General features: G+C 50.2%; 2 protein-coding genes across 7 annotated transcripts; one reads left to right on the top strand and one right to left on the bottom strand.

Annotated features, from left to right (window-relative positions):
* Window positions 1–2095: 2095 nt before the first annotated feature.
* On the bottom strand, window positions 2096–7558 carry CKS1B (CDC28 protein kinase regulatory subunit 1B). 3 transcript variants are annotated; one of them, XM_011987442.1, is made up of 4 exons: window positions 7547–7558; window positions 6865–6973; window positions 3242–3369; window positions 2096–2623 (listed from the first exon to the last, which is right to left on the bottom strand). In XM_011987442.1, the coding sequence occupies exons 2-4, from the start codon at window positions 6921–6923 to the stop codon at window positions 2571–2573; spliced, it is 240 nt and encodes a 79-aa protein (XP_011842832.1). In that variant the 5' UTR covers window positions 6924–6973; window positions 7547–7558; the 3' UTR covers window positions 2096–2570. The 3 variants fall into 3 exon arrangements, with proteins under 3 accessions (XP_011842832.1, XP_011842831.1, XP_011842830.1); XM_011987441.1 differs by lacking the exon at window positions 7547–7558 and having other exon boundaries at window positions 6865–7027; XM_011987440.1 differs by lacking the exon at window positions 7547–7558 and having other exon boundaries at window positions 2096–2642; window positions 6865–7009.
* Window positions 7185–19242, top strand: SHC1 (SHC (Src homology 2 domain containing) transforming protein 1). Of its 4 annotated transcripts, XM_011987446.1 has the most exons (13): window positions 7185–7420; window positions 11433–11600; window positions 12183–12253; window positions 12797–12860; window positions 13017–13136; window positions 13374–13427; window positions 13600–13651; window positions 13834–13960; window positions 15147–15345; window positions 15433–15502; window positions 15585–15719; window positions 15880–16118; window positions 17766–19242. In XM_011987446.1, exons 2-13 carry the CDS (start codon window positions 11436–11438, stop codon window positions 17892–17894), a joined length of 1425 nt encoding a protein of 474 aa, XP_011842836.1. In that variant the 5' UTR covers window positions 7185–7420; window positions 11433–11435; the 3' UTR covers window positions 17895–19242. The 4 variants fall into 4 exon arrangements, with proteins under 4 accessions (XP_011842836.1, XP_011842835.1, XP_011842834.1 ...); XM_011987445.1 differs by lacking the exon at window positions 7185–7420 and having other exon boundaries at window positions 10513–11600; window positions 15588–15719; XM_011987444.1 differs by lacking the exon at window positions 7185–7420 and having other exon boundaries at window positions 10513–11600.
* The last annotated feature ends 98 nt before the right edge of the window (window positions 19243–19340 follow it).

The raw sequence follows: 19340 nt of genomic DNA, 5'->3' as shown, positions 1-19340 counted from the left end.
TAGCCGCGCGCGGTGGCGGGCGCCTGTAGTCCCAGCTACTCGGGAGGCTGAGGCAGGAGAATGGTGTGAACCTGGGAGGCGGAGCTTTCAGTAAGCCGAGATTGTGTCACTGCAGTCCAGCCTGGGCGACAGCGAGACTCCATCAAAAAGAAAAAAAAAAAAACCCTGTGAGATACATATCATGCTAATTTTACAGACGAGGAACAGCCTCAAAAAGGTGAAGGTTTGCCACACAACCGCAAAACACTGTGGATGGTAGATTCAGGTGATCAGACGTCTATACCATTCTTTCAAGTAATAAGCTCCCCCCCCCTTTTTTTTTGAATCAGTCTCTGTTGCTCAGGCTGGAGTGCAGTGACACAAGCACCGTTCACTGCAGCCTTGACCTCCTGGGCTCAAGAGATCCTCCCATCTCAGACTCCAGAGTAGCTGGCCCACAGGGGCGCCCCACCATGCCTGGCTAATTTTTGTATTTTTAGTAGAGACGGGGTTTGGTCATGTTGCACAGGCTGGTCTTGAACTCCTGGGCTCAAGTGATTCCCTGCCTTGGCCTCCCAAAGTGTTGGGATTACAGGTGTGAGTCCCCGTGCTTGGCCCTCATTTCTTTCAATTATAAAAAGTCAGCTCTTTGAAAAAAAAAAAAAAAGGGGCAAAACAGGAATTCCACTTGCCTAGTAAACCACATGTTCCAATATCTTTATTAGTAATACAGGTGATATTTGATCCCCTCCCAAAACAGAATACCAAGTCTGTTCCAGTATTTTCCCAGTGGATTCTCAAGCTTAAGTGTACATCAGAATCAGTCGGAGAGCTTGTGTTAAAACATTGCCCCGGTGCCCAACCCTGGGTTTAGGATTCACTAGGTCTAGGTTGGAGCCCAATAATTTGCATTTCTAATAAGTTTTCCCAATGTTGATGCCTGCTATTTTAGGAATAAGTGGATGGAAGACAAAAAAAATGGGGGAGATTAATATCCTTACTTAGTACTACTACTTTGTTAGACTAAAAGGGAAGTTATTATTCTGTGGAATGCTTTTTTTAATTGAGACAGCTTCTGTCACCCAGGCTGAGTGCAGTGGCGTGATTTTGGCTTACTGCCACCTCTGCCTCTCGGGTTCAAGCGATCCTCTCGCCTCAGTCTCCTGAGTAGCAGGGATTACAGGCACACACCACGCCCGGCTAGTTTATTTTTATTTTTTTTGAAGACAGAGTTTCACTCGTTGCCCAGGCTGAAGCGCAATGGCGTGATCTTGGCTTACTACAACCTCTGCCTCCCAGGTTCAAGTGATTCTCCTACCTCAGCCTCCCGAGTAGCTGGGATTACAGGCATGTGCCACCACGCCCGGCTAATTTTGTAGTTTTAGTAGAGATGGGGTTTCACCATGTTGGCCAGGCTGGTTTCAAACTCCTGACCTCAAGTGATCTGCCCTCCTTAGCTTCCCAAAGTGTTGAGATTACAGGCATGAGCCACCACGCCCGGCCTGGAATGTTTTCTTAAACAGCTACATTTTGCACCTGTTTTCTCAAAGCTTCCTTCTTTACCTACCTGCATAAGATGCCTGAAATCTTTGCCCCCAGTCCACACTCCAGACCAATTAAGAATCCTTAAGAATGACTCAAGCAGGCATCAGTACTTGTAAAGCTCCCCAGGTGATTCCAATGCCTAACCAAAGTTAAGAACAGCTGAAAACCTCCCCCAACCGAGGGGCACAGTGAATAGGTCATAGGTGTGCCTATTATTCCTATTAGGAATTGGGACACAGAAGCATCCTTTTACCCGTGTGTGCCATTCAAATATTGGGACTATGTTAAAGGCAGCACCCCGACTGTAGGAAGCAGTTCATTTGTTTGGATGAGATGAAGTTGTCCCTATATAACCTCTACCTCGGGCCAGTAGTTAGAGTGAAATATGTTTCAGTAGATGTTTGACAGCAAGTCTGCTTAAAGTAGATTAAAAACGAGTTATCTGAATGTTAAAATAAACCTCATTATCAGCAAAGAGCTGAGCTTCATTATCAAACTGAAGGGCACGTAATTAGAACCATGATATTGATGATGCTCACCCTGAGGGGAAAAAACCCTTACAATTACAGCATTAGATTATAAAAACTTCCTCTTTAATCAAGGCTTTTAACATGAACAGATTTCTTGAATAAAATGGAAAGTTTCCAGTACACTGAAACATAAATCCACAAGTCACCATACATACAACACCCGGCAGGAAAAAAACAAAAACAGCAAGTTTACATGATCTCTGTTAACAGCCATGGTCTCAAACTCAGATGCTTCCTCCATCTGCCAAGTGTGTTCTGGATACAAAGCACATCGTGGCTTCTGGGGTCACACTCAGCTGAGGCTGTGGGTCCACAGAGCACTCATCTGGCTAGGCTATGGTGGTGGTGGCTCTACTCAAGAAGCAAAGCAGTTACCAGCACATTCAAACAGTGTATTGAACATCTTTTAAATATCAAAGTGAGAAACAAGAAGGCAACATAATAATATTATCAGAAAGATGTTAGGAAGTAAGGACAGCTGTGTAAAGCTTGAGGCTGAAAAGTAGCTTGCCAGCTTCATTTCTTTGGCTTCTTGGGTAGTGGGCGCCGGAACAGCAAGATGTGAGGTTCTGAAAGAGTGAGGGAAATCTAAGAGACAAGCGCACACCATTCTATGTACAACCTATAGTGTATTCCACTACCATCTCCCCAGCTATCACCCACTCAGATCTTTATAACTAAATAAAGACTTAAGCATATGGCCTTGAGAAGCAGACCCAGAAGTCTGGACTGTCTGCCAAGTACAGAATTGTTAATATCAGTTCTTTTGCTATGTTTATACAGCCCCAGGGTGTCCTTTATTAAGTTTTGCCTGGCAGCTGGGTGTCTGGTGTCTTATCAATAAATATACTTTCCTTTGCTTATTTGGAATACATCCAAGAATGTTTTCTGATGGAGAATGAGGCAGGGACTATGACCAGGCTATATGTGGCCTTAAAAAGAATACCCTCTGATTGAATGGAAGATTACAGGAGGTTTTTTAGTGACAGGTTGTCTCTGAACTTCCCAGATATTTTAATCTTATTTTTGGTCACTAGTTTTTTGTTTTTGTTTTTAAATCCCCCATGACTAGAGGGGGAAGAAACCAGTAAACTATTTCCTATCTCCCTATTTGGGTTATACAATCTTATTCCTTCATTCTCTCAGTGTAGCAGTTCTATATGGTTGTTTTTAGCCAGTGCACTGACCTGGTTCATGGATCATATAATGGACCCATCCCTGACTCTGCTGAACGCCAAGATTCCTCCATTCAGATTCAGACATCAAATGAGTTTTAGGGACCAGCTTGGCTATGTCCTTGGGCAGCATGACATGTCTGTAACAGAAACGGAGAAGTGAGGAATTTATGTTAGTACCAGATATAGTCTCAGACAACTGCCTGTTTACAAGGCCAAGAAAGGAAAGAAAAACTAGTTTCTGATGTCAGAGTTTATATAATTTTATTGTGGGGTAGCAGCAGCTAGAAATACAGGCTATGTTATATAAATTCCGAGAGCATATGAAAAATACAAATTAGTGAATAATTCCAGTGAATAAGCACTTAAGTTCCAGGCACATTTTCTCTCCCTTCATGGACCTTATAGTCTTCTAGTTGATTGCCTACAATATAATGGGAGCCCCACGGAGCACACAGTGTTAATAATTAGAAGGAAGGAAGAGAAGTTATTCTGTGGAGAGGAAACGCCTTTTATGGAGTACTGTGTGGACAAGTGATCACAAAGGATGAAATGAAATATCTTATCCTTTAAAATCTAAGCCAGGCATGGTGGCACATACCTATAGTCCCAGCTACTCGGGAGGCTGAGGCAGGAGAGTAATTTGAACCCAGGAGTTTGACAAAGATACAGTATGAAGTTTGAAATCTTTGATTAAAATACAGAATAGGCCAGGGGCAGTGGCTCATGCCTGTAATCCCAGCATTTTGGGAGGCTGAGGTGGGTGGATCACTTGAGGTCAGGAGTTTGAGACCAGCCTGACCAACAACGTGAAACCCCATCTCTACTAAAAATACAAAAAAAGAGCCGGGTGTGGTGGCATGCACCTGTAACCCCAGCTATTTGGGAGACTGAGGCAGGAGAGAATCCCTTGAGTCCAGGAGGTGGAGGTTGTAGTGAGCTGAGATCTGGGCAATGATTCCGTCTCAAAAAAAAGAGAAAAAAAAAAAAAAAAGACAAAAGGGCTGCAGTGCACAATGGTTGTGCCTGTGAATAGCCACTGTACTCCAGTCTGGGCAATAAAGCAAGACCTTGTCTCTTCAAAAAAAAAAAAAAAAAAAAATCTATCCTGAATCTTATCTTCCTAACTCTGGAGGGATGTACCTTGAGACTTTTTTTGGGAAATTCCGTGCTTTTCTAACCAAGGATAAGTCTCCCTTCATGGCAAAGAAATTATTACCCTGATGTGACTCAAACTAATCCAGATAGTCTTCATCATGCTCAGTGAAAATGTACTAAGTTCTCTCTCTGTGCTAGTAACAGTGGTTTCCCCCCCATTCTCCTAAAAGAAAAAATTCTAGTCCAAATATATGAAAACAGCTCACATCCTAACACCACCCTGGCACAAAATTTGGCTTCAATACATAGACCAAAAAACCCCTCTTAAACCAAAATGCCATTGCCAAGTTAAAAGTTTCATCTTCTAGGGGATGAAATGGTGATTCCTTCCCAGCTCTGCAAATCTCTTATAAGCACATACAGTTTTAAGTTAGTTTAGTTCAGATGTAGAGGAAAACAGCTGAGGAAAAGACAGTTAATTATATCAAAGAGGATCTGGAGTCGTCTTGGTATAAAGATGATTATATATGTGTCAATGCACATCGAGTTCTCTGAAGACCTAAAGCCCTGAACTAGGCTGGGTGAAGAGACAAGAAAAGCAAGTTTTCATTTTATGTTCTCCATCTGAGGAGACAAGATAACAAACCAGGAAGTGGTCTTAATTATCACAATGTAGATTAGCATAATGCCAACATTTTGGAGTCCTGTGTCTTCCCTTATTCCCAATCTAGATTATGCACTTGAAATTTATCAAACCCGGCCGGGCACGGTGGCTCAAGCCTGTAATCTCAGCACTTTGGGAGGCCGAGGCGGGCGGATCACGAGGTCAGGAGATCGAGACCATCCTGGCTAACACGGTGAAACCCCGTCTCTACTAAAAAATACAAAAAAACTAGCCGGGCGAGGTGGCGGGCGCCTGTAATCCCAGCTGCTCGGGAGGCTGAGGCAGGAGAATGGCGTAAACCCGGGAGGCGGAGCTTGCAGTGAGCTGAGATCCGGCCACTGCACTCCAGCCTGGAAAAAAAAAAAAAAAAAAAAAAAAAAAAAAAAAAAGAAATTTATCAAACCCAAATGCTGTATCCAGTGCCAGGATTCCATCATCCCCACCCTTGGCAGATGGCTATCCAGTGTCTTCTAAACAATTTCAGTCAAGAGGTGCTTTCTCCCACATACCTTTTTCTTAGAGTCTCATCTCAGGCTCTGTCCTCTAGGAAGCTTTCCCCAACTTTCCCTCTTCCTTTTTTTTTCCTCTCAGTATTTTAAGTTTCATATTCAAGGGTACACGTGCAGGTTTGTTATATAGGTAAACTCCTGACTCGGGGGTTTGGTATACAGATTCTTTTATGACCCAGGTACTAAGCATAGTACCCGACAGTTTTTTTTTCCTGAACCTCTCCCTCCTCCCACCCTTCTCCCTCAAGTAGGCCCCAACGTCTATTGTTCCCCTCTTTCTGTCCCAGTGTTCTCATCTCCGACATATAAATGAAAACACGCGTATTTAGTTTACTACTGGTTTCGTTTTCAATGGTGGTGAAAGAGTCATCACACTGAATTGGCCTTGAGGACACTCTCCCGCCCCCACACCAAGCCCAGGGAAGAAGACCGACCGAAAGTAAGAAGTCAGCCTCTAAGGCGGTGGCGGCGGGGGTTCTCGAAGGGTGGGGTGGGGGTGGGGTCCTGGAGTTAGCAAAAGTAGGGGACTGACTTTCTAGCCCCACCCCAACACCCGCGCACAGCTAGGAAGCCGCAGCCTTCGGGTCGCCAGTTCCCTCTCCTTATCAAGTCTCGTGTGCTCCCATCACACCCTGTAATGGCTCCTAGCAAAGGGTGTTATCACCTTTCTGGTGTCCGTCGGTACCACTCACAGTTTTAAGTTTGTGAACAGCAGAGACCATGTGTTATCCTTGCACTTTAGCAGAACACCTGAAACCTGTTAAGTATTCCGTAACCGTTTCCTTTGATAAAGGGCATCTATTAGACCCATATTAAGTATTTTCTCAATGCTCCTAGCCAGTTTTATTCCATTTCAGTCCCAAGCGGTCCCTTTCCTAACACAAGCCAGACAACCATGCCCCTTGTCTTTTTCACGAGTTAATCAGCAATATTCAACTCTCTCAGCGCTACTCTCGCATTAGGGACACGAGGAAACTCCAAGCTCCGCTTTTGCTACGTTCTCCCACTGGATTCCACAGGATTACTGTAAAACTAACAGTTTCTACAAGGCAAGTTAAGTTTGCCCAATAAAGTTCAGAGAATGATCCAGAAACCCTCATGGGTGTGGGTGGTCAGTACTCTAACCACGCCCACCACTCCCTCCTCTCAACTGAGGGCAGACTCCAAATTCGCAACCACTTTGTTTTATGAGAGGCTCCCACCTCCGCGCATGCGCCTTACGCCTTCCACCAATATCACACCCTTGCCCGTTCACATATCGTACGCATGCGCCAATTCTATCGCCTCAGTTCCTGTTACTAATTGCTTATTTCCTCAGCGGTCAAAGCTCACGACCTCGCTGTTGCCCCCGCGCCAGCACTAACCGATACTCAAACTCCTCGTCGTCGTATTTGTCCGAATAGTAAATCTGTTTGTGCGACATGATCGCTCGGTTTGCTAGCCTTCAGCCCCGCGCCGCCAACCTCCAAGCAACTCCCAGCAGCACGCACTCCCACCCACTTTGGCCTCGCTTTCAAACACGCCGCCCGCACTTCCTATTGGTCCGTTTGGCTCAAGGCGGGACAGCTGTACTTTCAAGCCTCCGATTGGCTTAGATTTACTTCTCTTGGGTCCTTATTGGAGGGCAGTTCTTACGTTTCTCAAGAACGAGCGTGGGTCAAAAGTAGGCGTCTTATTGGCCACCACTGCCTCTGTGCGCGATTTCGCGCTGCCATTGGCTAACTCGGGAAAGTGGGAAGCGTGAAGGAGGGACCCTGAGGTAGAGGGTCAGGGGTTAGTGAGGCCGGAAGTGAGTGTAATAAAGTTTCTCCAGGGAGGCAGGGCCCGGGGAGAAAGTTGGAGCGGTAACCTAAGCTGGCAGTGGCGTGATCCGGAACCAAATCGGCCCGCGGTGCGGTGCGGAGACTCCATGAGGCCCTGGTGAGTCTTGACTTTTTTCTCCGTAGGTGACTCACTCTTCCACTCCGGAACCCCTCTCCCGGGACCCCACTTCCGGTCTTCATTTATAAGTCCCGCCCCTGAGACCCCTCTCCCCGGAAGTCCCACCTCCCAACCTCTGGGGGCTCCCCCGAACCCCGACTTGATTTTTATTTTTTGTCTCCGACCCCACCCTGTCGCCCAGTTTTCCTGGAAGTCCCACCCCCAGACACGTTCCAAGCCCTACTACGTGAAACCCTTGGTTACTCCTTCCATTCTCCGAAACTCCGCCTCCTAGCAACGATCCTCTGCTAACTCCTGTCAAAAAGCCTATCTCCCAAAAGGGCAAAACCCTGCTCCTCAAAGAACGATTCGAATTTGTTGGAGCCACGCCTCTTCGGGGCTCCGCCCCTCCGAAGCCACGCCCTGTTCGTAATCCGTGTCTGACTGTCCAGAAAGCCTCCCCGCATAGAAGTCTGAAGTTCGCGTCCTGGCGGACCACGCCCCCTTGCGAACTTTGTGGGACCTGGGTCATCAGCTGTAAAGCCTTGTCGTCAATCCCTGAAACTCCACCTGCTTATATTTTCCTGTCCTTTGTCTTTTTTGGGGCTTTGGGATCAGTTTTCCGAGCACTCTCGTGCTCCCCCAGGTGGGAAGTCAAAGTTCCTATCTCTGACTGTGAAGAGTGAGATTAAAGGCAGCCGTTTTCCTTTCTTTCTTTTCTTTCTTTTTGTTTTTTTTGAGACAGAGTTTCGCTCTTGTTGCCCAGGCTAGAGTGCAATGGTGCGATCTCGACTCACCGCAACCTCCGCCTCCTGGGTTCAAGTGATTCTCCTGCCTCAGCCTCCCGAGTAGCTGGGATTATAGGCGCCCGCCACCACGCCCGGCTAATTTTTGTATTTTTAGTAGAGAGGGGGTTTCACCATGTTGACTAGGCTAGCCTCGAACTCCTGACCTCAGATGATCCACCCGTCTCAGCCTCCTTAAGTGCTGGGATTACAGGCGTGAGCCACCGCGCCCGGCCCCATTTTCCTCTTTCTTAACCTCCTCCAAGGGTAGAACTATTTGAAGGGGCTGAACTTAGGGTTTGGCACCAGAGGGAGAGAGACTTGCTGTCAGACTCCCAGCCTCATCTCCTGACCTTCCCTTCCCAGGACCAACTCCATCCCAGAAGTAGCTCTAGGCCTGCCTATCCATAAGTGGATAGGACCATGGATTTGTTGGTGTGTGGCATGTGGGTGTGACAGGAGCAAGTTTTCTACCAGAAAAACGGTGGTTTGGAGTGGGGGTAGATAATAGTGCCCTTTTTGTTGTTTGATTTTTTTCTTTTTTTTTTAAGGGACAGTTCAGTTGCTGCTTCTCTGTCTCTTCCCCTCCCCCTAACCATAGTTCTTGTCTGGGCATTCCTCCTGGCCCCGTTTGCCCAGCCTTCCCTGCTGGAAACATTCCTGAGGCTTTCGCCATTTCCTGCCACTTCCCACCCCTCTCCCCTCCTCCCAGTTGGGCTGAGAAGCCACATACAGCTTTTTACCTACACCCAATCACCTTGACTTCCAGTAGGCAATCTCTTTTCTCCCCATGCACATTTCAACAGTCATACTTCTTTCTTTTCTTCCAAACGCTCACACCCGTTGGTCTTTCCCTGGCCCTGGATACTGCAGGCTCCCACAGAACATCATCTCAACAGATGAGGACATCCTAGTGTGTGAGGCTATAGTGGAATCCTTTCCTCATTCTCTCTATGCCCGAGAGCTGGCTGGAAAAGAAGTGATAAAATTCCTTCTCAGGATTGGCTGACAGAGTGACAAGGCTCTTCTGGAATGAGCACTAAGGGGAGATTTAAGAGTTAAGCACAGTATCTAACACACTTTAAGTGTTAATGTTGTTAATCAGGATAATTATCTATCTATATTTTAATCCTCTGAAGTAAATCTAAGGGTAATTCCAAGGTGAGCTTGGGTGAATACGTATTTTTTTTTTTTTTTTGAGGCAGAGTTTTGCTCTTGTCAGCCAGGCTGGAGTGCAATGGCACGATCTCAGCTCACTGCAACCTCCACCTCCTGGGTTCAAGCGATTCTCCTGCCTCAGCCTCCCGAGCTGGGATTACAGGTGCTCACCACCACGCCCAGCTAATTTTTGTAGTTTTAGTGGAGACGGGGTTTCACCATGTTGACCAGGCTGGTGTCAATCTTCTGACTTCAGGTGATCCACCCGCCTCGGCCTCCCAAAGTGCTGGGATTACAGGTGTGAGCCACCGTACCCGGCGGGAATATGTATCTTTAACTTGTTTTTTGTTTTTTGGTCGCTTTCCAGCTTTGCCTATGGCATTCTCCAGAAGAGCAGTGGCAGGAAGCCGTGGGTGGCAGGAATGAGTTTGGGACTGTTCCCTGTGTCCAGCTTCAACCCATCTTCTCCTGACACCCCTTTCTCCTGTGCTTACTTGTTTTTTCTCCTGTTCTTATTGATACAGATGTGTCTTCTGATCTCTCTGTCCCTTCCTGGCCTGTTGTTTCTGCTTCTCTTGGAGAACTGTTTCTTCCACCTCCTCCAGCCAGGCTCCTCCCCTGGTGTGAGGGACACTGTGCTGTTTGGTGGGGCTTAGGGCCCTGTAAGAGGAGGGATATGAATTGGGGTGGTTTGGAGTGGGAGTGGGGACCTGATTGCCTCATTCTCACCCTTGACAGTGTGCTGTGTTAACAAGGCCTGTGGAAAGGGGAGAGGACAGTGCTTGGCTATGAGCCATGGGTCTTGGTGTGATAGATGGCATACATAGAGAACAAGCCGTGACCAGCATGTCCTCTTGTTCCCCTCTTGCCTGGTAGCTTCCTGATGTACCATCCAGGTTGGACTTTATTCCCCTTTTTTCACCAACTTTGCTTCTCCTCTTGACCCTGCTCTGCTTCCATTGGGGCCACTTCCTTCCCATCCCCACTTCGCTAGCTCCAGTCCACAGCTGTCGTAGCAGAGGATGCTAATGGCCCAGGCTTACTGTATGGGGTAGTGGTTGGGGGTGGCCTGGGCCGGAGGGTGGGGAATTCGAGTGTCCAACCAGAACAGGAAGGGAAATGCTGAGCTCTGAGATCTCCTCCCTTTTCCACCCGCAGCTGCCTCTGTTTCCTCCCTCATTCCCCTCTACTCTAGCCTGGCTTCCTGCCCCCTTTGGCCTGCCTGTGTCGGGTTTCGAGTGACCCAGACCTCCTATCTCCTTTCTTTCCGTCCAACTCCTCCATGCTTCCCTCCCACCCCCACTTTCCTTCTCCCCAGATTACTAGTTGTTTGTGTAGGGCAGGGGAGAGGAGCTTGGATAGCCCTACCCCCTGCTCCAGTCCGAGGTTGGGGCGGGGTGGGGGCTCAGCCCCTCTGAGCCTGTGAGTCAGCACTGTCCTCGTGATTGGTCTCTCCCTTTAGCTCTCCGCCCCTGGGGAGGAGCCAGGCAGCTCTGGGTCCAGCCTGTTCTCTTCTCAGCCAGAGAAGAGGCTCCACGTTGGGCGGGGATGGGGCCCGAAACTGTCTGGGTCTGAGCTGGGGAGCGGAAGCCACTTGTCCCTCTCCCTCCCCAGGACTTCTGTGACTCCTGGGCCACAGAGGTCCGACCAGGCTAAGGGCCTGGGGATACCCCCTGCCTGGCCCCCTTGCCCAAACTGGCAGGGGGGCCAGGCCGGGCAGCAGCCCCTCTCTCACCTCAGCTATGGATCTCCTGCCCCCCAAGCCCAAGTACAATCCACTCCGGAATGAGTCTCTGTCATCGCTGGAGGAGGGGGCTTCAGGGTCCACCCCCCCGGAGGAGCTGCCTTCCCCATCAGCTTCATCCCTGGGGCCCATCCTGCCTCCTCTGCCTGGGGACGATAGTCCCACTACTCTGTGCTCCTTCTTCCCCCGGATGAGCAACCTGAGGCTGGCCAACCCGGCTGGGGGGCGCCCAGGGTCTAAGGGGGAGCCAGGAAGGGCAGCCGATGATGGGGAGGGGATCGTAGGGGCAGCCATGCCAGACTCAGGCCCCCTACCCCTCCTCCAGGACATGAACAAGCTGAGTGGAGGCGGCGGGCGCAGGACTCGGGTGGAAGGGGGCCAGCTGGGGGGCGAGGAGTGGACCCGCCACGGGAGCTTTGTCAATAAGCCCACGCGGGGCTGGCTGCATCCCAACGACAAAGTCATGGGACCCGGGGTTTCCTACTTGGTTCGGGTGAGTGAACATCCTCCTTTCCATTGCCTCCCAGACCCCTCCAGTTCTTCTGCTCACTCCAGCTTGGCTGGAATTCTTTTTTCCTGCTGTTCCCCAACAACCCTGTTTCAGTGTTCTATTTCCTAAACCTTTCCCATCCCTTCCCCAATTCTGTAGCCCTTTCCCTTCCAGCTCTGCCTGGGCCCCCTTCCTTCTTTTGACTCCCCTACCCCCACCCTGCCATGCTTAGCACAATGCCCAGCATGGCAGAAGCTCTTAATAAGTGCTGGAAGGAGTGACTTCTTGATCCTTTCCTCCATTCTCCTCCCGCTTTCTGGAGTTGTTGCTCCATCCCAGTCAGTGCCTGTCAGTCCCCTCCAAACTCTCTCCCCAGTGCGTGAGGTCCTTCTAGCCTGCCTTTTCTTTCTCTGCTCGTTCCCTGTTGTCTTTCACCTTGGTTGTGGGATGTAGACACGGGAAGAGGGCAGAACTTCTTCCTCTTTACTTCTCTTAGGGACCATATGGGCAAAGTCCTAGGGCCCTTTGTGAAGGGACTGGGGTCAGGGAGCGGCTGACCTGCTGTCCTCTCCTCCCTCCCCTTAGTACATGGGCTGTGTGGAGGTCCTTCAGTCAATGCGTGCCCTGGACTTCAACACCCGGACTCAGGTTACCAGGTTAGTGGGGAGGGAGTGGACTGTGGGAGTCCTGGGATTAGTGAGGCCATGGGAAAGGGCGGAGGGGAGTGGGTCACTTGGGTGCTGCTGGTTGGGGCTGATCTTTGGGTAGTAAAGGGGATTGAGAGAAAGCTGGGATAGTGATTCTGCCTCTTACTGAAAGGAGGCCCCTCTGGCCCGGATCCTCCTTACCTGTCCAGCCTTGGGAGTTGTGGGGAAGGTAGCAGAAGCAGCTGGCAGGTGGAGCTGGAATAGCAAATGGGGGTAGATGGAAGGTTGCTGCTGCCTTTGGGAAGGGAATGGGACATTTGGTAGCTGGAAGGGGGTGGGGCTATACCCATTGAGGCCCTAACCCAATCAGCCAGGAAGCGGCCTCTCAGTGTCATCAAATATTAAAGGCCCTTAATTCAATCCACCACGACAAAGAGCCTGGAGTGCCCTGGGAGTCTGGCCTGGCTTTCCCCTCCCCCAGCTCTGTGGCAGCCCCAGTTGAGTGGGAGGCAGGCAGGCAGGCGCTGGGTCTGAGTACCCCTCTTTCCCCAGGGAGGCCATCAGTCTGGTGTGTGAGGCTGTGCCGGGTGCTAAGGGGGCGACAAGGAGGAGAAAGGTACTTGGGGTCCTTGGGGATAGGGATGCTGCTGGGAAATGTGGAGGGACAGTGAGGAGGCAAGTGTGGGGCATGTGGGGAGAGGGCCAGGAGACAAGAGTATGGTTTGTCTGTGCTGGGAACCCTCACCTTCTAAGACCCTGGGCCCTACCTTAGCCCTGTAGCCGCCCGCTCAGCTCTATCCTGGGGAGGAGTAACCTGAAATTTGCTGGAATGCCAATCACTCTCACCGTCTCCACCAGCAGCCTCAACCTCATGGCCGCAGACTGCAAACAGGTTGGTGGAGGTGGGCAGGTGGACCAGAAACACCGATGGGGGTGCTAAGGGGAGATCTAGTTAGGAGGCCAAAAACTAGGAAGAGGGCTTGAGAGCAGAAGACCAGTAGGGAAGGAGGAAATGAGGATATGGGATAAGGAACCCAGAGAATGAGACTGGGGCACCAGGGTTCTGGGCCCTGAGGCTGCCTGACACATGGCATTCCCTTCCTTCTCCATCCCCTCCCCTAATTCTCAGATCATCGCCAACCACCACATGCAATCTATCTCATTTGCATCCGGCGGGGATCCGGTGAGTTGGGGAACAGAGCAAAGGTGGTGGGAGAAGAGCAAGGGGCTAGTGATTGGGAAGACATTGATTAGAGAAGTGGGGGTGCTAGGACTGTGGGGATATCTGAAAAGGACTGGGTTTTAGGGGTCAGGAGTAAAGTGGAACTGTAAAATTTTCTGACCTTCCTCCCCAGGACACAGCCGAGTATGTCGCCTACGTTGCCAAAGACCCTGTGAATCAGAGAGGTGAGGCATGGTGGGGAGCACTGGGTGGGTCTGGCTGTTTGAGGAGGTGAGTAGGACCTGGGGTCATCTGTACCCACTCTAAGTAGATCTAAGTGGGGGTTCCTGCCGAGGAAGATGAGGGCCCCTGTCTGTGCCTCCTCCCAGTGGGCTCAACTCACTGACAGCCTCTGCTGTGCCCTCAGCCTGCCACATTCTGGAGTGTCCCGAAGGGCTTGCCCAGGATGTCATCAGCACCATTGGCCAGGCCTTTGAGTTGCGCTTCAAACAATACCTCAGGAACCCACCCAAACTGGTCACCCCTCATGACAGGTGAGCAAGTGGGGAGAGTGTGGAGCAGCTTTTGAGACCAAGATTGGGAAAGGAGGGCTGTTCTTCCCACACTTGAGCTGAGAGGTTCAGGGAGGGAATAACCTGTGTGCCTCTGCTTCCCACTTCCTGCTATTCTTCTGTTTCCTGTGGCCCAGGAGGAAAGGCTTTTGAGGCCCTGCTTGCCGCAGGGCCAGCTTTTCTTGTTTGCTCATGGTGGAGCTGTAGTCCGGGGCCTCCAAGTTACATCTCTCTCTGGCTAGGTGGGATTTTCTATTCCCATTCCTCTTTCTTGCTCATTTCTCTGCTTGGCATTCTGTGTTTTCCTGCCTCTAGAAGCCATCAAGACTTTGGGTTTGGGAGGATATCTCTTTTCCCTGAGATTACAGTCTTTCCCACCTCAGGCCTTGAGGGATAAGCAGTGGAGCCAGTAGGGATTGAATATTTAGGAGAGGTAAAAATATTCTGGAGCTGGAGCACCTCCCTGCTGCCACACACACACACACACACACACACACAGACACACTACATGGTGCTTCCCTTCCTTGTTGGGAGAGAGCACAGAGATCAAGAGCAAAAGCATTACTTACTTATTTTGAGACAGAGCCTTGCTCTGTAGCCCAGGCTGGAGTTCAGTGGTGCAATCACAGCTCAATGTAGCCTTCATACCCTGGGCTTGAGTGATCCTCCCACCTTAGCCTCCTGAGTAGATGGGACCACAGGTGCATGCCACCACACGTGGCTGAGTAGTAGTATTTTTATTTTGGTAGAGATAAGGTCTTGCTATGTTGCCTTGGCTGGTCTTGAACTCCTAGGCTCAAACAGCCCTCCCTCCTTGGCCTCTGAAAGTGTTGGGATTATAGGCGTGAGCCATTGCACCTGGCCAAGGGGGATGAGCTTTAAAGTCAAACCTGAATTTAAATCTGAGTTTAGCCACCTTTTAGTTGTGAGACCTTGGGCAAATCTTTTCACCTCTGACCCTCATTTTCCTCATATGTAAAATTGGGGAAGGAAACAATACCTACCTTATGGGGTTGCCAGGAGAATGAAATGATTATGTATATAAAACACTCAGCCTCAGGCCTAATCCACAGTAAATACCCAATAGATGGCTGCTGTTCTATTCCCTCCTCCCCTCCTCCTGCCCACCACACATTTACAGCTACACCTTCACTGTCCTGTCCCTCAGGATGGCTGGCTTTGATGGCTCAGCATGGGATGAGGAGGAGGAAGAGCCACCTGACCATCAGTACTATAATGACTTCCCGGGGAAGGAACCCCCCCTGGGGGGGGTGGTAGACATGAGGCTTCGGGAAGGAGCTGCTCCAGGGGCTGCTCGATCCACTGCACCCAGTGCCCAGACCCCTAGCCACTTGGGAGCTACACTGGTAAGTTGCTTGGATGGAGGTGGGCTGGGCCTAGGGTGGGAGTGGTTGTTTAGGGCTTCTGGTCTCACCTTATTTTTATCCCTGCAGCCTGTAGGACAGCCTGTTGGGGGAGATCCAGAAGTCCGAAAACAGATGCCACCTCCACCACCCTGTCCAGGTATGAAGGGAGCTGAGATGGACAGAGCCAGGGAGTGTTGGAGGCAGGGCTGGGGATCACTGTAGAACCTCTCTTTCCTCAGCAGGCAGAGAGCTCTTTGACGATCCCTCCTACGTCAACGTCCAGAACCTAGACAAGGTCCGGCAAGCAGTGGGTGGTGCTGGGCTCCCCAATCCTGCTGTCAATGGCAGTGCACCCCGTGACCTGTTTGATATGAGTGAGTGCTTGTCTTTCCTCTGCATCTCCACCTTTCTACTTGGTTCTGGCCCTTCTCCTGCCTATCTGCTCTTTCCTTCCTGACTTCCCTTCCCTGAAGTCTGGGTCTTGGGTGTGTGTTGTGCCTGCTACTTTCCCTCACCCTCCGTCTACACTTCCAGAGCCCTTTGAAGATGCTCTTCGGGTGCCTCCACCTCCCCAGTCAGTGTCCATGGCTGAGCAGCTCCGAGGGGAGCCCTGGTTCCATGGGAAGCTGAGTCGGCGGGAGGCTGAGGCACTGCTGCAGCTCAACGGGGACTTCCTGGTGCGGGAGAGCACGACCACACCTGGCCAGTATGTGCTCACTGGCTTGCAGAGTGGGCAGCCCAAGCATCTGCTACTGGTGGACCCTGAGGGTGTGGTGAGTGTGGCAGAGGTGTGGGTGAGGGGTGGCAGAAAGGAAGGTACAGTACCCTACAGTGTATCCCTGTTCCTTCCCTCATTGCTTTCTAGACATTCCCGCTGGGCAGCTCTCTGTGGGCCTCTCTTGCTCTTCAGGGTGTCTGGCATCTTCCTCCAGGGGCTCATCCCTTAGCCTGAACTGTGTTCTTTATAGTCCTGGCACTATAGGGCTGGGCGTGGTGGCCCACACCTGTAATCCCAGCACTTTGGGAAGCTGAGGCAGGTGAATCACCTGAGGTCAGGAGTTTGAGACCAGCCTGACCAATATGGTGAAAACCCATCTCTACTAAAAATACAAAAATAAGCTGGGTGTGGTGGTGGGCACCTGTAGTCCCAACTACTCAGGAGGTTGAGGCAGGAGAATTGCTTGAACCCAGGAGGCAGAGGTTGCAATGAGGTGAGATCGCACCACTGCACTCCAGCCTGGGTGACAGAGTGAGATTGTCTAAAAAAACAAAACAAAACAAATACAGTCCTGGCCCGTCCTCAAATCCCCAAGCCTTATCAGAGCTAGAAGGCAGTCATCGCATCTGTGCCCATTTTTACAAATAAGGAAACCACCCCGAAGAGGTTGTGATGCCCAATGTCACATGGTTAAAGGCTAGACACTGCAAGTTTCCTTTCGTAAGAAGATCCAAGGGCTTCTCCAGCTCCTCAGACTCAGGAGTCAGACCACTGTGCTTTCTCTTATCTGCACTGCCTCACTGTTCTTCAAAACTTTCCTTGTTTAGCCAGGTGTGGTGGCTCATGCCTGTAATCCCAAGATTTTGGGAAGCTGAGGTGGGAGGATTGCTTGAGGCCAGGAGTTCTAGACCAGCCTAGGCAACATAGCAAGACCTTGTCTCTAGAAAAATAAAAAAACAAAAAATTAGTCAGGAATGGTGACACATGCCTGTAGTCCCACCTACCCAGGAGGCTGAGGCCTGATGATTGCTTGAGCCCAGGAGTTTGAGGTTACAGTGAGCCATGACTGCGCCATTGCACTCTAGCCTGGGTGACAGAGACCCTGTCTAGAAACAAACAAACTTTTGTCTGTTTTCTACAGCAATCTCAGCCTCCTTTCCTCTTTTTCTTTTTTTTTTGAGATAGGGTTTTGCTTCGTCACCCAGGCTGGGGTGTGGTGGCACACCCGGCTAATTTTTGTATTTTTGTTGTTGTTGTTGTTGTTGAGATGGGGTTTCGCCATGTTGCCCAAGCTGTTCTTGAACTCCTGGGCTCAAGTGATCCGCTTCCCTTAGCCTCCCAGAGTGCTGGGATTGCAGGCATGAGCCACCATGCCCAGCCTCCACATCTTTTTTTGCACTGTGTATACTCTTCTGAGACATGCCAACTTTCTCCACGTCAAGAAAAGGGTATATAGCTCTCAGCTTCACTCTTTCAGGGCTGATGTCACCTTTGCCTTTTCCCACTTCACTGACCTGTCTATTCCTGCAACTGTCTGTTTCTAGAGAAACCTCAATGATCAGGACTGATAGGCCACACTCTCCCCTACCATTTTTTTCTCCTTCTTCAAGCCTCTTGTCTGTTTTACCCTCTTCCACCTTGGAGGCTGAGGTCTTATTTGACTCTTCACCTGAATTGACCTTCTTCCTTCCCACCCTCCCAGGTTCGGACTAAGGATCACCGCTTTGAGAGTGTCAGTCACCTCATCAGCTACCATATGGACAATCACTTGCCCATCATCTCTGCGGGCAGCGAACTGTGTCTACAGCAACCTGTGGAGCGGAAACTGTGATCTGCCCCAGAGCTCTCTTCCAGAAGATGCCCTCCAATCCCTTCCACCCTATTCCCTAACTCTTGGGACCTCATTTGGGAGTGTTCTGTGGGCTTGGCCTTGTGTCAGAGCTGGGAGTAGTGTGGACTCTGGGTTTCATATCCAGCTGAGTGAGGGTTTGAGGGTTTGAGTCAGAAGCCTGGGGGAGAATCCTGCCTCTCCCCAAACATTGATCACCAAAGTATTAATGTACAGAGTGGCCCTTCACCTGGGCCTTTCCTGTGCCAACCTGATGCCCCTTCCCCAAGAAAGTGAGTGTTTGTCATGGAAAATGTCCTGTGGTGACAGGCCCAGTGGAACAGTCACCCTTTTGGGCAAGGGGGAACAAATCACACTTCTGGGCTTCAGGGTATCCCAGACCCTTCTCAACACCCCCACCCCACCATGTTTAAACTTTGTGCCTTTGACCATCTCTTAGGTCTGATGATATTTTATGCAGAGTTCTTGGGCCCCTGAGTTCAATGACAGGGATGCCAACACCTTCTTGGCTTCTGGGACCTGTCTTCTTGCTCAGCACTCTTTCCGGTTTGGGTTGGGATAATAGAGGCAGGAGTGGCAGCTGCCCCCTCTCCCTGGGGATATGCAACCCTTAGAGATTGCCCCAGAGCCCCCCTCCCGGCCAGGGGGGAGATGGATCCCTCCCTTGCTCAGTGCCTCCTGGCCGGGGCCCCTCACCCCAAGGGGTCTGTATATACATTTCATAAGGCCTGCCCTCCCATGTTGCATGCCTATTGTACTCTACAGCCAAAGTGTAGCCCTCCCTGGAGCCTCTGCCCTGCCTCCCTTTCTGGCAGGGTGGGGTAGGGGTGACTGAATTTGGGCCTCTTGTACAGTTCACTCTCCCAGGTGGATTTTGTGGAGGTGGGAAAAAGGGCATTGAGACTCTAAAGCAGTAGACAATCCCCAAAAATACCATCTGTAGAGTTGGAACTGCATTCTTTTAAAGTTTTATATGCATATATTTTAGGGCTGTAGACTTACTTTCCTATTTTGTTTTCCATGGCTTATTCTCGAGCACAAAATGGTAATCAATTATTACATTTATACATCACCTTTTTGACTTTTCCAAGCCCTTTTACAGCTGTTGGCATTTTCCTCGCCCAGGCCTGTGAGGTAACTGGGATCGCACCTTTTATACCAGACCTGAGGCAGATGAAATTTATTTCCATCTAGGACTAGAAAAACTTGGGTCTCTTACCGCGAGACTGAGAGGCAGAAGTCAGCTCGAATGCCTGTCAGTTTCATGGAGGGGAAACGCAAAACCTGCAGTTCCTGAGTACCTTCTACAGGCCCGGCCCAGCCTAGGCCCCCCTTTTGGCCTTGTGGATAAGGGACAGTTGACCGTTTTCATCCTGGACTCCTTTTGCTGTTGTTTGGATGTTTCCACGGGTCTCACTTATACCAAAG

This window comes from Mandrillus leucophaeus, unplaced genomic scaffold (genome assembly GCF_000951045.1).
Source record: "Mandrillus leucophaeus isolate KB7577 unplaced genomic scaffold, Mleu.le_1.0 Scaffold310, whole genome shotgun sequence".
Taxonomy (NCBI): domain Eukaryota; kingdom Metazoa; phylum Chordata; class Mammalia; order Primates; family Cercopithecidae; genus Mandrillus; species Mandrillus leucophaeus.
This window is presented reverse-complemented; position numbering and strand designations above follow the sequence as displayed.

Excerpts from the sequence above, each read along its gene's own strand:
- CKS1B (XM_011987440.1), bottom strand. The coding sequence starts at position 6,923 with ATGTCGCACAAACAGATTTACTATTCGGACAAATACGACGACGAGGAG. Across the intron at positions 3,370-6,864 it reads GACGAGGAGTTTGAGTATCG|ACATGTCATGCTGCCCAAGG; the intron begins GTTAGTGCTGGC and ends TTTCTGTTACAG. Across the intron at positions 2,643-3,241 it reads TTATATGATCCATGAACCAG|ATTTCCCTCACTCTTTCAGA; the intron begins GTCAGTGCACTG and ends CTTGTCTCTTAG.
- SHC1 (XM_011987443.1), top strand. The coding sequence starts at position 11,106 with ATGGATCTCCTGCCCCCCAAGCCCAAGTACAATCCACTCCGGAATGAG. Across the intron at positions 13,137-13,373 it reads TGGCCGCAGACTGCAAACAG|ATCATCGCCAACCACCACAT; the intron begins GTTGGTGGAGGT and ends CCTAATTCTCAG. Across the intron at positions 13,961-15,119 it reads CTGGTCACCCCTCATGACAG|CTACACCTTCACTGTCCTGT; the intron begins GTGAGCAAGTGG and ends ACACATTTACAG.